General features: G+C 41.1%; 1 protein-coding gene across 4 annotated transcripts; it reads left to right on the top strand.

Annotated features, from left to right (window-relative positions):
• The first annotated feature begins 256 nt into the window (after positions 1-256).
• kdm1a (lysine (K)-specific demethylase 1a) lies at positions 257-15,167 on the top strand. Of its 4 annotated transcripts, none has more exons than XM_037746706.1 (22): positions 263-374; positions 1,945-1,996; positions 2,497-2,790; positions 3,173-3,341; positions 3,597-3,730; positions 3,820-3,898; positions 4,015-4,107; positions 4,253-4,359; positions 4,608-4,689; positions 4,950-5,044; positions 5,947-5,964; positions 6,261-6,403; positions 6,531-6,621; positions 7,054-7,188; positions 9,093-9,166; positions 10,087-10,198; positions 10,401-10,533; positions 10,635-10,822; positions 12,241-12,355; positions 12,493-12,620; positions 13,144-13,290; positions 14,185-15,167. In XM_037746706.1, exons 2-22 carry the CDS (start codon positions 1,952-1,954, stop codon positions 14,386-14,388), a joined length of 2,586 nt encoding a protein of 861 aa, XP_037602634.1. In that variant the 5' UTR covers positions 263-374; positions 1,945-1,951; the 3' UTR covers positions 14,389-15,167. The 4 variants fall into 4 exon arrangements, with proteins under 4 accessions (XP_037602637.1, XP_037602634.1, XP_037602635.1 ...); XM_037746707.1 differs by having other exon boundaries at positions 3,176-3,341; XM_037746708.1 differs by having other exon boundaries at positions 290-374; positions 1,945-1,981.
• Positions 15,168-16,645: the final 1,478 nt, after the last annotated feature.

A 16,645-nucleotide genomic window follows, 5' to 3' on the forward strand; every position in this document is an offset into this window, starting at 1 on the left:
TTTTTGTTTTTTTTATACTGTTTCTTTGTATTCCCTGTACTCTTTCTGGGGGGGAAAAAAAGATAAGGGCGGAAACGCTGGATCCCGAACAGCAACTTTAACTCTTTTTAACTTTTATACCCGAAAAAAAAGTGCGGATATGTTATTGAAACACATATTAATAAGCGTAAACTAAAAACAACAACATCCCCATTGCAGTTTGAGTAATTAATCCCCGCCTACTTCTTTTTTGATTGACAGTTATTTTTGACCAATCATGTCGCTTGACTGGTGTTGGGTAACATTGTCGCTCAGCCAATCAGGAACGAGTTCATTGAAAGGAGACCTGCTACTGTGCCCGTCTTTGTGTTGACATCTTTCGGAGGACTTGAGAGGTAATATTGATATTTTCAATATTTAATACGAGCATTTATTAATAAAAAAATTACCCTCCCTTATGTAGGGAAAGTCTGCTTATCACTCAGCAAGTTTATCAACACCGATCTCTTTGTAAAGTGCTTTGTTTTATCACTATAAGCTCACACCTGCTACTGTGTTACTGTTGGTGCTAGCATCTCATTGTTAGCTTGTTAAGCTAACATAGCATGGTCTCCTAATGTAAAATCTGTAAGGAAATACATTTAGTTAGTAGTGATCAAATCTATGTTTGCTGTGCAGCTCTTGTTGCAATCATATTACATGAATATAATATTATATTCGTCGGTGCTGTGTGCAAGTCGCTGTAAAGAACAAAGCTACAGTTAGCTAACGCATGCTAACGTGGGTAGCCATAGCTACCGTTGCTAGTTAACAAAAGTCTGATGGCAATCTAGGATATATTAAGGTCTTTTAATGTTAAATTAATGAATCAAACACCAGGGTTCATATGGGAACACTTTCAGCTTTTTCAGGTTTTTGAGTGGGTAGTGCTAACGTCCTGATAAACCAGTGAGCTGTGGTGAAACACATTGTTATCTGATTGCCTTGCTAGGTAACAATAGTCAGATGGCAAATCTAGGATATATTAAAGTTCATATGGGAACACATTCAGCTTTTTTTGTGTGGGTATAGTGCTAACTTTATTCTCACTCTACCCAGAACTCTTTATAGATATTTAAACTATATCCTCCTCACAAACACTAACCAGATAATAATGCATACAGTGCACTTTCATAGATTAAGCTACTGGAGTTACCCTGCACTATACTCATTTTTAACAGTCTCTTCTGCACTTTTTAATAGTCCTGTATCACAGCTGTTACCCTGCACTATATTCAGTTTTAACAGTTTTCTTCATCTCCTTGTATTTTTATATCTGGTATATTTGTTTTGTACTTTGCACTACTAACTTATTTTTACTGCCTTTTTACTAACATGTTTTGCACTATGGAACTGAGATGCCTGAAACTTGAATTTCCCTCGGGATCAATAAAGTTACTATCTATCTATCTATCTATCTAACCAACCATACACTTCCACGCAACACACACACACACACACACACACACTTGTCTTTTTTATATATTTACTGTATTGTTATTGTTGTTATTACATATATATATCTCTTACTAATTGTTTTGTTATCACTATTATGTAGTCATATTATTTCTTTATATTAATCTTGTCTCTAGGTGGAGGCTTCAGATAAGCCCAGTGTTTTTTTTTTGCCTCTTCCTGCACTGTATATTATTCATTTATTTCTTTTGTTATGTTTTATAGTCTTAAATTATGCAAAATAAATAAACAAACTTGAACTAAGTCCTGTTAAACCAGTGAGCTACAGTGAAAACACATGTTTATCTGATTGTCTTGCAATGTTCAGTAGAATTTGCTAACAGGTTTTTTCCCAAAATGTTTATCTAAATCTCAGTGGATGTACAGTAATGTGAAAGGCCAACCTTTTTTTTTTGTCCAGTTGGTTCCTGTCTATGTAACCATATTTCTGGTTCTGTCTTCATTTCTTAGTGTTTGAATGGATATTACCAGGTGCCCGGAGAAATGGGTAAAACAAGACAAGGTTACTGTTACCATAAAACCCTCATTTCACAAACCATGACATTCATGCACAGTTGTTTAAATCATCCAGTGATGCAGATGTGTGACATTATTTGGGTGAAGAAGCATCTCCCCAAAGCCAGACAGGATTTGGTATGTTGCTAGCCTTTTGTTGAAGGTGCATTCACCGCCCCCCAACAGCACAGTGACCAGTTGATATAGGGGTTGTAGTAGTTTAGCATGGATTTAGTAAGTTTTACATATTAACTATTATAGGCTATAATTTTCAGACAAATTAGGAATGCCAAAAAGGGCACACGTTAAATAGTTGTTTTTGTTTGGTTGTTTGTTTTCAGCACGCACAACCCACACTTCATAATTTTCATCTTTTCTTTTAGAAATATTTTGTAATCTTTTTTTTCATTGATTATACTATTTCGAACATTTAAATATCAACCATTTCCCTTGGGCTGTTTCATTTTGATGGGTTTCATCAAATTTCTGTTCCCCCCCTTTGTTCAGGAGAGGCCTCCAACATCCTCCATGATGCTTTCTAGCAAGAAGTCAGATGCTGGCTCCTCTTCCTCCACCTCTTCTTCGACTGCGGCAGCAGTGGGAGGTGATAGGGTACAGGTTTCTGATGCCCAGACTGGTCCATCAGCCCCAGCTCCAGGACTTATGGATGTAAAGAAAAAGGAGAGGTCATCCCCTAGTGGGGAACCTGGAGGAGCCCCTTTGCCTCACCAGGCAGGCCCTGGGGGGGCAGACCCAGACTCAGCTGAAGTTCGCAGAACAAGTCGCCGCAAGCGAGCAAAAGTAAATATTTAAGGGTGTGTTTCCTCTCGCTCAGAGAGGAAAAGATGCTGCCAAAACTGATATGTGTGAAATAAAAACTGCCAGTGCCAGATTTCACTGTATTTTATCACCATTTGTTTACTTTAAAGGATCAATACGTGTGTCGTAATTGAAACTTTAGGTGCAATTTTGCTCTCTATCTGAAGTCACAGGTTCTCACTTGCATATGTGCGCCAGTGGAAATTAGCAGTAGAGGTAATGTCTCGTAGTCTTTGCAGTGTGCTGTGTTCATGGTAATTGTTTCTTTGTTGTTTTGGCACATCTACTGTACATGACGTGGGAGCACTCCAACAAATACACCGTAACGCCGGTTTTAATGATGCTTTTATTGTGCCGACCGTTGCAGGTGGAATACCGCGAGATGGACGAAAGCCTGGCCAATCTGTCGGAAGACGAATATTACTCTGAGGAGGAGAGGAATGCCAAGGCAGAGAAGGAAAGGAAGCAGGTCATCCCTCCACCACCTCCACCGCCAGAGGAAGAGAATGACAGTGAACCAGAGGAGCCATCTGGTGAGTTTGAAACTTGATGCATCATATCAAAGCAGTGAAATAAAACTGATGTTTTTGTTGAGGAAAGAAACTAAAAAATTTGTTATAAAAAAGCCCGATCTTCTCTTTGGTTGAGAATGCATATATTCTTCTCTACTAACATGAAGGCTGTGGCTCATTGCACATGAATGCTCTTTCTTTTGGTCTTGAATTGATCCCAAATGGCACTCAATGTTGTGTGAATAGTGATATAGTGATATGTATGTTTATTTTTAGGTGTAGAAGGAGCTGCTTTCCAGAGTCGTCTTCCTCATGACCGTATGACCTCCCAGGAGGCCGCCTGCTTCCCTGACATCATCAGCGGTCCCCAGCAGACTCAGAAGGTCTTCCTCTACATCCGCAACCGTACGGTAAGTGCCTGTGTAGAAACATTACTTTGTGTTAAACAAACTTGAAACATATAGACTATTGTATCTTAATCCATATTAACCTCATACAGCTCCAACTGTGGCTGGACAACCCTAAAATCCAGCTGACCTTTGAGGCCACAGCACAGCAGCTTGAAGCTCCATACAACAGTGAGAAATTAAATAAAATATTATTTTTCTACATTTGAATTCCTTTCTTTTATTTTAAAAGAAGATTGTAGTCCTACAGAATTTGAGATTCAATGTGCTTTTTGTTCTCTTTTTAGGTGATGCAGTGCTGGTCCACAGAATACACAGCTACTTAGAAAGGCACGGTCTCGTTAACTTTGGCATTTACAAGAGGGTCAAGCCGTTACCCAGTAAGTTCGGTTCATTCATTGCACTAGTTAAATAACACCAGCCATTAGTCAAATGTTTGGGGTTTGGACCCCCAAAAAAACAAACTCTAGTTTACCAAAGTGATTGTCTTACATTACCTAACGTACTCCCTGCCTGCTGTTGCAGCTAAGAAGACCGGGAAGGTTATAGTCATCGGTGGAGGTGTGTCTGGCCTAGCTGCAGCCAGGCAGCTACAGAGCTTCGGGATGGATGTTACAGTATTGGAGGCCAGGGTAGGTCACCAACAGGGTTTCTATTAATCTGTTATTTCAAGTATATTTGTCACATTTTCTAAACCAGCTATTGGTATAAATCATTTTATGATTGTAAAACATCTACTTTTTTAAATAATTGATAGCATTGTGAGATTAATGCCACCCTATATACATTCTCTATATGGTAATTTGTGCATATGTTTTCTAAGGGTTTAGATGATAACCAATCGAGTACCCTAAACGTACCTTGCTCTTTTTCCATGCAGGACCGTGTTGGAGGCAGAGTGGCCACATTTAGGAAGGGCAACTATGTCGCTGATCTGGGAGCCATGGTGGTGACGGGGCTGGGTAAGATTCATATCCAGTTTCTTTTATGTGAATACTAAAGTCAGTCACAAGTTAGTGAGGAGTCAAAGCATCCTATTAACCCTTTAGTGTCTAATCATGACAGATCATCATAGACGGATGATTTGAGGCCATTGATGTTTAACAAAGTCAGATAATAGTACTCACAAGAGTTTCTACAGTTACTAAAATCCACCTGTAGAGGGTGTTATTGTCCATGCTTATGTTGTGTCATTGTCAATTGTGTGCGTGTGTATTTGCAGGAGGGAATCCCATGGCAGTGATCAGCAAGCAGGTTAACATGGAGCTGGCCAAGATCAAACAGAAGTGTCCACTGTATGAAGCCAATGGCCAGGCTGTGAGTATAATAATGTAATCATTTATTAATCTGTAAACTGAGTTGCCTCTCATCCATTATCTTGCCAGAGATAACCTTATGAGTGATTAAATATTGATTGTTATTTGCAAAAAATCCTAGGTTTACTCAGAAAGCAACAGTTTGATAGATAGCAAGAGATTAATGGCAGCAGGGCTATGCGTGTTATTTATTCCAGCCAGCTGATGCCTGAGAAATATCTACCTGCTTCAGTCATACTGACATTTATAGCTACGATCAAACAGCTATCCTCTGGCTACAGCTGCCTTAGACATGTGTAATCCAAATTTAAATTTTTTGAAACCAGGACCTTGTGTTGTTTACTTCCTTTTAACAGAATATGTTTACTTATGCACAAGAGTTCCCTCTTGGCATTGAAGTGCTCCGTGTTTGGGTTTATAGTTGTTCTCTAAGCCCTGTTGTTGTCCTGAGGCGGGGATCTGGCTTTCCACGAGCCACAAAAATACATGGATGAACGGTGGATTCAGTTAACTGCTTAGCCTTGCGTGTCATCAACAACAGCTTCAGTTCCTTTCAGAGCAGAGGAGACCAGAAAACAGATATAGCCTAATGCTGTTAAATTGGAAATAAACAGCCTTTTCCCCTTCTCATTTTTCTCCTGTCCGTCAAGTGGCAGCAACGGTAGTAGGATGTTTAGATTCATGTTCGGGCCTCTTCCATTGAAGTAGAGACCAACCACATCATGTGTAACTGGTTTCTTCTTCCGCAGGAAATGGCAAATTAAATGTACATGTTTTCCTTTTGTGCAAACCTGTTTGAGGTTAAAGATGTGTTTACTTAATATGTTCTCTCTCTCTCTCCCCCACCCTCCCCTCTTGTCTTTGCAACCTCTTCCATGTTCATCTTTTGGTGAACTACCCAAGGGTGAACGGTGCACAAGTGTATGTATTGGTTTATTTACATAATACATTCCTTACCTATGCTTCTTCTGCTTATATTAGTGAATATAAAATAGACTCAGTTACAAGTTGGATGATGGAGTGATGTATAAAATGCCATAAATTACATAAAAAATACAAATCTTCTAGTGAAATTCTGCATATTGTACCAGTTATACTATTTTTTTGTGGCTTTAAATGAGTCTGGCGTGCTTTGCCTACTGTTTACTTTCCTATAAATTCCATCACTGCTGTCATCGGTGTGACTGATGGTCCTTGTGGTGTGATTGCGTGTCCAGGTGCCAAAAGAAAAAGACGAGATGGTGGAGCAAGAGTTCAACAGACTGCTGGAGGCCACCTCCTTCCTCAGCCACCAGCTGGACTTTAACTTCCTCAACAACAAACCCGTTTCTTTGGGACAGGCCCTGGAGGTGGTCATACAGTGAGTATGGTGTACACTGCATGAGCTGGGTTGACAGATGTATCCTACACATGTGTACCAAAGAAGAGATGCACACAAACACTCTAATCTTGTGTCTGTTTGTGTGTGTGTCTGTGTGTGTTTGCAGGCTGCAGGAGAAGCATGTAAAAGATGAGCAGATAGAACACTGGAAGAAGATTGTAAAGACGCAGGAAGACCTCAGAGATCTTCTCAATAAGGTGAGAGCAAGTTTTTTGTGGGGTGGCAGTAATCTGCACCACAAGACGAAACATTACTTAAAATAATGCACCACAATTTAATAAAAGTGTATTTCCTAAAATGTTGAACTATTCCTTTAAGACTACTTAAAGGGAAATTTTGGAAAGTGGTGAAGACCTTTTCATTTTCCACTTTTTTTTGTCATGTTTGTTTGAAAAAGAGAGACATGAAATTGCACTGTTAACATTTAATTACTGCTCGAATTTGGCAAACCTCTGTGAACTGGTATGTCAGTTATGTTTGCTCGATTGATTCGCTAAGAGAGCTAATAGATGGAGTACACTTCTAGTAAAGAGCAGGCGTTAAACTGGAACACTACTGGTTTCGATTTCAGGATAATCTGCTTCAAACCATCACCTTCATGACTTCCTTCCCCTCCCTCTCCTTTTTAGATGGTGACCACGAAGGAACGGGTTAAGGAGCTCCACCAGCAGTATAAAGAGGCCAGCGAAGTGAAACCGCCCAGAGATATCACAGCCGAGTTCCTGGTGAAGAGCAAAAACAGAGACCTCACCGCGCTCTGCAAAGTGAGCTCAAACACTATTTCAGTAAAAAAAGAAAGAGAAATGTGATCAGAAAAAGAAAGTTACAATCGAGCTCTTACACCACCATACAGTTTGTACAAATATGTCCAAGCTGTGGGCAGTTATCTAGACTGGTTGTTGTCCAGAATAGATTCCTGTGTGACGCTTTTCATTACTTCCAGGCTGCAGAACTTAAAATACTTTAGTCGGGGCAGTTAAGTTTAGAAGCTAACTATTTCCAACTGTGTTTGTGGTGTTGTGGGTATTACATAGAGTATGTTGCTGTAGTTTGAACTACTTTGAAACAATATTAGATTTCCTTTGTTGATTATTAGGTGTACCTGCAGGTCAGGAGGTCGACCACAATTTGCAGAAACATTTGTATTTGTTCTGAAGATCAAATAGCAGTATTATAATGCAGAAGTACTAGAATGTATGATGGGTATTTTATGAACTACTAAGTCAGGGTGGATGCCTCACAGAATTTTCAATGCCGTGCTCTCTAAGTAAACCAGACAGGCTGTGTTTAAGTGGTTTAATGCCTCGGTAGGATGTATTATTAGAGCGAGCGCTGCCGTTTTATTTTTGCTTCAGATAAATCACCTCCACTGCTGCTACGTGTGTATTTTAGAGGGAGGTTTTTAGTTGGTTTAAACACAGCTGGTGTCTGAACTGAATTTGTCTGCTACCCATCCGCTGTCTGAGAAACCACTTCAAGGCTTTGAATCACGGTCTGACTGTCTTTATGTCTGCGGATGTACACACACACACACACACACACACACACACACACACTTTCATCAAGACAGAATGAGCATTCAATTTAAGAGTGTGTGTCTCATGACATGCATGACTGCATCATGTAACAAGATTTTAAGGCTGTCGGGATGTTTTTGCTGGGGATGTTTTCCAGTATTCTTGAAGTGTTTTTCCCAGGTCGTCTCGCCAGCTGGGAGGCGTCATTAGGACGTCAAATGTTCTAAACTCGGTGTAGCTGTAGTGTCCTGGGGCCTGGCGTGGTAGGTGGTATTACCAGACTCTGCACCGCTGCTGTAGTTGGTTCTATTGTGGTGAACTGATGAACAGGTTGAGTCAGCCCTCTCTGTCATGACTGCTTGTCCTTTCTGCATGACCTGAAACCCTTTGGGTGTGTACCTTGTGTGCACACACACATGCACGCAACACATGCTCACCTAGTTAAAGACTTTACCAGCTCCTAAAGTCAATTCAGTGTGATGCAAAATATCATTTTTGAGAATTATTTGAAATCATTTAAAGTGTATAATGGTAAGATATTAGCACATTAGTTATATTGTAACATTAAAATCTATATCAATTGTCAGTTGTAGTGGAAAGTTGTCAAGATGATGATGTAAATGTGTAGCAAAACAGTTTTGCTTCTCAATTAATTTTCTCATTAAGTTTTAGCTCATTAGTTTTAATGACATTTAAATTGTGATAAATATTCATGATCATAAAATCTCGAAAGTAAAAGAATTTAGGGCTGCAACTAATGATTATTTTCATTGTCGATTAATCTGTCGCGTATTTTCTCAATTAATCAATCAGTGTTTTCCAAAGCCCAAGATGACGTCCTCAAATGTCTTGTTTTGTCCACAACTCAAATATATTCAGTTTACTGTCATAGAGGAGTAAAGAAACCAGAAAATATTCACATTTAAGAAGATGAAATCAGACAATTTTGACTTTTTAAAAAAATATAAAAAAATGACTCCATCTGTTTATTTGATTATAAAAATAGTAATTTAGTAGTTGACAACTAATCAATAAATTGTTTCAGCTCTAAACAAATTCTCATTGTGTCAGTATTTCCCGGCATTGATACTACGTGGATGAAATGAAGATGTGTTTACATCTCTGTGCTCGTCTGCTTGGTCCCTGTGTAGGAGTACGATGAGTTGGTGGAGATGCAGGTCAAGCTGGAGGAGAAGCTGCAGGAGCTGGAGGCCAATCCACCCAGGTAACCAGTCCTTCTGAAGCTTCAGCATAGTATCCTCAACTGCTACTCATTCTCCTTTTTTATTCGGTATCACATATAGTACTGGCTAGAATTAAATTGAGCTTGTCTCTATTTCACCCATCTTTTCTTAGCATGCAAATATTAAATCACATTCTATTTGATCACAATTTAGGAGGGAGAACCATTATATACCTTCACAGTACATATGTGATTACTGGACGATAGTCAAATGACACCATAATGTACTTTTTTTGGTCATACTTCCCAGCTCCATTTTTGTCATTACACAAACCTACATCTCTAACATGTGTTTCTATTTGGTAAATGGTTGCTGTGCTACTGGGCAAGCCAAACGTCTTTTTTTCACATCAGTAAAACTTATATTATTATATATATTTGAGAGCCTAATGCAAACACATCCTAGGGTGTGCAATGCTTCAGTGTAATGAATAACTACATGAAGCTCTTATTTGAATCCAGCGAGGAACAGAGGCAGCAGCAACTTGTTGGTCTGGTTTGGATCAGTACATTAGCCTGTTGCAGATCTCCGGAAGACTTCTTTTATTAATTCTTCTAATCAGGAGCTAGCCAGACTAAGTATGCTAGATTGCTGATGTTGAAGCAATATTGGCTTATGCGCTGGAGTGAAATCATTCTAATGGTAATAACAGATAATTGCTTGTTGGAGCCCTGCAGCCATTAGCAACACATGTGTTTACCTGTGTATGTCCTGTGGCTATATGCCGATTTTTTTTTTCTTTTTTAAATGGCAATGTGTTCAAATATGTATTTATTATTATTATTATGTTAGGACCAGTTTAAGCTTTCTCAGCTTGTGCATGAGTAAACCTGTCCCTCTGATGTGCGAATAGCTGTCAGTATACATCACCATGTCTCCTTCCTTCCCTTCTTTCCCACAGTGATGTTTACCTGTCATCCAGGGATCGGCAGATCCTCGACTGGCACTTTGCCAACTTGGAGTTTGCCAACGCTACACCCCTCTCCACCCTTTCTCTCAAGCACTGGGATCAGGTAAATACATGAATCCATTTTGTCATAACTGTGTAGTTCTGACAATAGTCGTGCATCGCAAAGACCCTCGGGCCTCTTGCAAACACATGTGCGTAACAAGTTATTGCTAGTTTAACTATGAGATAACCTCTTGCCATTCTGTTTTATTACAGTAGGAAGATAATTGTGCTACTGGGGTGACATGTTATTCATTTCTCCACAGGATGATGACTTTGAGTTCACTGGCAGCCACCTGACAGTAAGGAACGGTTACTCTTGTGTTCCCGTGGCCCTGGCTGAAGGCTTGGACATCAAACTAAACACAGCTGTGCGGCAGGTCCGGTACACGGCCTCTGGTACGTGCACAGGACCACGTGTTTGTCTTCTGCTACTTTTAGCCACAAGTTCCACTATGAATTTCATAATTGATCTTCTTCTTCGTCTGTTGTTTCTCCAGGCTGTGAGGTGATAGCAGTCAACACTCGCTCCACGACCCAGACCTTCATCTACAAGTGTGACGCTGTGCTGTGCACCTTGCCTCTCGGCGTGTTGAAGCAGCAGCCCCCCGCTGTGCAGTTTGTTCCCCCTCTGCCCGAGTGGAAGACGTCTGCTATACAGAGGATGGGCTTTGGCAACCTCAACAAGGTACTTAGCATTTATCAGACTGAGCTTGTTGCCATCTATCCTTAAAGAGGACCCATTATTATGCTTTTGTGCTTTTTTCCTTTTCCTTTAGAGTGTTATATAGTTTTATGTGATGTAAAAGGTCTACAAAGCTACAGAGCCCAAAGTCCAGGCCAAAGGGAGTTACACTCCCCTACAGAGACACTGCTGCTGAACTGCCTGAAACGCCTCGCTTGAATTCCCGCCTTTTCTTCCGTAACATGGTGATGTCACCAAGTAACACAGTTGCTTAATACCTGCCAGTGGCTAGTTTGGTACGCCCTCAAACAAAGCTAGTTAGAGCGGAGCTGGAGTGGAGTCCGACGTGCTTGGTTCAGTTGACCAATCACAACAGAGTGGGCGAGCTGACCAATCAGAGCAGACTGAAGCTCAAACAGGGCATTTCAGAGGTGCTGCAGCACAGCCAGTATGAGAAAAGTAAAGCATTTTTTTGAATTGTTCTTGAGTTGTTCTAGTGGAAACCCCAAACACAAGTATGCACCTGGAAATAAGCATAATAGGTCCTCTTTAACCAAACTACAGAATCCCATTCTGATTTGTCCAGTTTGTCTATGTTTGATATAGTCAAGACAGCCCAGAGTAGTCTGACATTTAAGTGGGAGGCCGGGGATTTTAACGCTAACCCTTCCACCCACTACAGGAAAATGTGTGCCAGGTGTGATCTGCCACATTTCTGTGCAGACCAGTGCAAACTTTCCGGTCTTTTAAACGAGTCACAAATCAGAGTTCAAGTCAGGTTTTAAATCATGTATTGCGCTTCCGGCAGAACTGGAGATTTTGTTCCTTAGAGAGACCTCCTGCTTCTCGTTCTGCTGCAGTGTCCTTATGCTAGGAACTTGACCTTCTGTGGTAGAGGGCTAAAAACACAACGAGTATTCAGAATTTGTGCTCCTTGCCTATGTGATATTGCCTGTTTTACATCTGGGCTGAGACGGAGGATGGAGAGTGGGATTGAAAGGGTGGCATGGGCAATGTGTAAAGTATAGGAGTGGAGAGGCAGTCGGAGCCTGATGGCGTGCGAATCAAAAAGGTGCTTTTTGCCAGCTTGTTTGTAATCGGATCAGAGTCCTCATTCTGCGTCACTCCTGACCCACCAGCTCTCTCTCTCTCTTTCTTTCTCTCTCTCTGTTGCTGAGCATCATCTGCAGCAGAGTAGTTTATCTCCTAATTCTACTGCAGCACAGAGGAGAATACTGCATTATTATGCAATCTGAGCTGCTACTACTGCTATGTCTCCAGCAGAGGGCGCTCCATCATTCACACATTCATAATCATGAAGTGAATGTGCCGAAGCTGAGATGTGCTTCACAGGCAGTTGAGCTTTTGTATTAAAATAAGCACTTTGATTGACTTTGTGTTGTGTTCCTCCCTGTGTGAAGGTGGTGTTGTGTTTTGACCGTGTGTTCTGGGATCCCAGCGTCAACCTGTTTGGTCATGTCGGCTCCACCACGGCAAGTCGGGGCGAACTCTTCCTCTTCTGGAACCTCTACAAAGGTGACAATAGATCCCTTTTTTAGTTTCACACTGCAGAGTGATGTGGTATTGACATAAATGTCCTGTCCATATGTACTGAATGGCCTTTGCTTCTCTAATACATTTATTAAAAAGTCTCTGCCTTTTCTCTATTTCAGCCCCGATCCTCCTCGCTCTGATGGCTGGCGAGGCCGCTGGCATCATGGAGAACATCAGTGATGACGTGATTGTCGGACGCTGCCTGGCAATTCTCAAAGGAATATTTGGAAGCAGCGCTGTACCACAGGTATGATAAAGACTCTCACACACTGTTATTTCCATTTGACATTTGTCTTTCTTCACCTTGAGCTTTTCACTTTGAGTTCTCCTTTAAGTCCACATCCCAAATAGTTTATTCCTCTCAAACACGATGTCTTCAAAATTCGACATAGCTGGCAGTTTTTGTTTAAATACAATTTCGTTATGTTTGCTGTTTACAGAAAAGTAGTGGTGGCTTTTATTTTTTTAAGCTCCATCATTAGCGTTTTCCTCTGGTTTTTCCACTACTTTGAGTGGAATGTCAAATCCGTTCCTGAGTCGACCCCCCTAACCAGCACCACTTTACACAGCGAGCACATGTGAAAGAGGCACTGGAGTCGTATCCAAACCACCCGTCATTATAAATCATTTGCTCATGGTTTCAAATGGGATAAAATCACATGCATGGAGGCCAGCGTTGGAACTGTTCGCCATCCAGCTGTTTACAGGTCCCTCTAATATCCTCATGGAAACTCCTCAGAAATATGTGTTGTTGTTTGTCGTCATGGCAGCCAAAAGAAACTGTGGTCACCCGCTGGCGTGCAGACCCATGGGCCCGGGGCTCCTACTCGTACGTCGCAGCAGGTTCTTCGGGTAACGACTATGACCTCATGGCGCAACCCATCACACCTGGCCCTGCTATACCGGGAGCCTCACAGGTAAGCAAACCAACGCTACAGAAGCCTTAGTATTAAAGTAGGGCTGGGCAATATGATGAAATATATTGTCAAAACCTTTTTTTCTCTTGAATTTCACTTAAAACTGTTATGTTCATTTTGCACTCAAGTTCTGAGAAAATAGTACTTTTTATTTGTCCAATATTTAATTCACACAAGACTATAGAATATTAGGCATTACCATGTGGTTATTTCATATAAACTGCTAACAGCATGAACTGTGTAAACAACGGCAACAGTGCAGACAGAGCTAATAGTGTTTACCTGAGGGAAGAACCGGAGGGTGGGTTGCTACGCTTTTGCGACGACGCCATGGGTTTGGGATGGCGTTATCAGCTGTAACCGCCATACGAGCTCAGTGCAGAGCGGTGGCAATTAGTTAGCCAGTGGGGCACAACAGAGACTTGCGGCCGGCCCGGCTATGTCAGCAAAGCACAGAGAACCTCAGATTACAACACACACATAAAGGGAGAGTGACTTCATTCTCTGCTCAGGTAGACATTATTCCTCTACATCTTTACAAAACTAATAGTTGTTTGTTGCTATATTAATACTCTGAATCCCGTATAGAGAATCTTTAAGTTTTTATTTGGGCGAGAATGTCAGTTTATATATATGTGTGTGTGAGAAATGGAGGGAGAGAAGGCATCCCAGCCTGCCCACAATACTCCACCAAACCAAAGCAGAGCACTTTATTCTCCACGCAGATGTTTTTTTGGCCGTTTTGATGTCGGCACGCTGATTGAGTCATATTTATGTGTTGACTGATGAGTCCTGGCAGTTTACTACCACACTTTTTCTTCTCCCACCAATCCCCTATTTCCTTTGAATTCCTTATTGTCCTCACTGTGTTTTTTTTTTCCGTTTCCCTCTCAGCCCGTCCCCCGTCTCTTCTTCTCTGGGGAGCACACGATCAGGAATTACCCCGCCACAGTTCACGGCGCCCTGCTCAGCGGGCTCCGGGAGGCCGGGCGCATCGCAGATCAGTTCCTGGGTGCCATGTACACGCTTCCCAGACAGGCCACGCCCACGGTCGCCAGCAACCCTCAGCAGCAGGCTCAGCCCACCCCCAGCGTCTGAAAATCGCCTCTCCTAGTTCCTGCCAACTCTGTGGGACTGTGGGACCAACTATAGCAGTTCATGAGAAAAGTTTATCCATAAACTGTTTATTTCTGTACGTGAAAGATCTTGGAAGTCCCTGACAACACTTTGCATCATTGCCTTTACTGAAGAAGTAATGACAGAGATTCATTTTCTGGCTTTAGGTGTGATGTGAAATTGAGTTTGGAGCATTTCAGTTCCTCAGACTTATTTTGGGACGTCACATTTCCAGCAAAAATATGGAGACAGATGTAACCTACTACAAAGACGAATGATGAATAAATCCCAATTTTATTACATAGTGATGTAATAACTCATCTTTAGAAATGTGTGATTTCCCAGTCTTAAAAAAAAGAAGCATGGCATTATGTTTGAAGTGATTCAGTGTATTTGATTCCACGTGGAGCATGTCTGCAAAAAAAACTATTTATGTCCCCTTGTCTAAACCCTAAATGTACACAGAGCCAGATATCATATAAGACAGATGACCAACTCAGTAGCTCAATCTCAAGGCCTTGTCTTAAAACATCGCTATGTACTGTAGCTGTATGCCTCCTAAATTTACTTTTTGATCATTTAGGTTGCAGGAGTGTAGTGAAAATAGTTTGTATTAAAAAAGCTAAAAAAGAAAGATATGTTGAAAGAATTGTGAATGTTTTTGTTGCCATAGCAGTTTAAGTATTTTATTATGGTTGTCATCCCATACTTTTTTATATTGTCGATTGTTTTGTTATTAAAAAAAAAAGACGGAAATTGTATCTTGGAATCGGCGTGTTTTTCTTGAAAGTGATATATGGTGTGTGTGCAGACAGATCACCTGCGGTCCTTCTGTACTTGTACATGCATGTACAAAAGAAACATGGCTGCTTCTGCTTTGACCCTCCAATGACCCTCCTTCATTGCAGGTCTGGCTGCTTCCCAGAGTCTGTGGCACTGTGTGTGAGGGAGAGATGAGGGTCCCTGGCAGCAGCTCCACATAGTGGGGGATCTGATGAATGAGGAGGGGGGGGATTAAAATGGTCAACCATGAGCTATGAGGCTTCTCTGTGGAGTTGTATTTCAGGGCTCTGTTGCCCCTCTGTTTCCATGCACTATCGAGCGTCACCGGCCTTGTTTTCCCCAGAGATGCGGTTATTATTATCGCGACCAAAGGAGATGTTTGATGTAACAACAGTAATTTGAGCTGGGGTTTTTTGAACTGCGGCGCTCGGGTATTTTCACCTCCCTGGTAAACCATATAGGCTCAGAGCGGTGTGCAACTGTTGACTGGTGAGGTGATTTTTCATAATAGCCTCCAGCCCACATCAACTGGTTAGTTGAGAGAGAGGCAGAGATGTAGAAAGTGTAATAGAGAGTTATTAAAAGTCCTTTGAATGAGAGACCACGGCGTGTCTGAGCACATATCGTGTGATTCATAGGTGTGGGGTGGAATGTACCACAAGTTCAAACATCTCCCACAAGCTGCATTTTGGACATCACCCATAATAATCCAATATGAAATTAGATTATATAGCAACTGTACATTGGTTTCATTTTATGTCAGTTTAGTATTTTAGCCATAGCGGCATGGCTTTAAGGTTGGTCTGCCTACCACTTTGGTTCAGACTGAAATATCTTAACCACTATTTGATAGATTGTTGTGAAATTTTTTAAAGACAGATGATGAATCCTACAGTCTCTGGTGAGACTTTTCCTCTAAGGCCTGCATCAGTACTTTGGTTTATGACTTAATACCTGCAAAACTAATGACAGCCCCATCCAGTGGTGGAAAAAATATTCAGATCATTTACTGAAGTAAAAGCACTAATACCACATGGTGAAAATACTCCACTACAAGTCCCGCATTCAAAACTTTACTTAAGTTTAAGTATGTAAGTATTGTCAGCAAAATGTACTTAAAGTATGAAAAGTACAGTTTTTATGATATGTAATGCTTATAGATTACTGCTGCATTCATGTGTATGTTGCATTTTACTGCTGTAGATGTTTTTTTTATAACGCCTTAATATGCTGTTGGTTAGTTTGATCTACAGCAATGCATCATGGTCTGTAAGATCATCATATGTTTGTAGCGTCGCTGTCCCGTGAGTACCACACATCTCTAAAAAGTCAACTTTTCATGAGCGCAGCAAAACAGCGCCCTTTTTCAGCTTTGTGGCGATGCATTTTCCAGCTGATCAAAGAGGCTTTCTAAAGAGGTTATTTAGCTTAAGAAGTAGGAGAATTTTATCCACAC

This window comes from Sebastes umbrosus, chromosome 16, assembly GCF_015220745.1.
Source record: "Sebastes umbrosus isolate fSebUmb1 chromosome 16, fSebUmb1.pri, whole genome shotgun sequence".
In the NCBI taxonomy this organism is placed as follows: Eukaryota; Metazoa; Chordata; class Actinopteri; order Perciformes; family Sebastidae; genus Sebastes; species Sebastes umbrosus.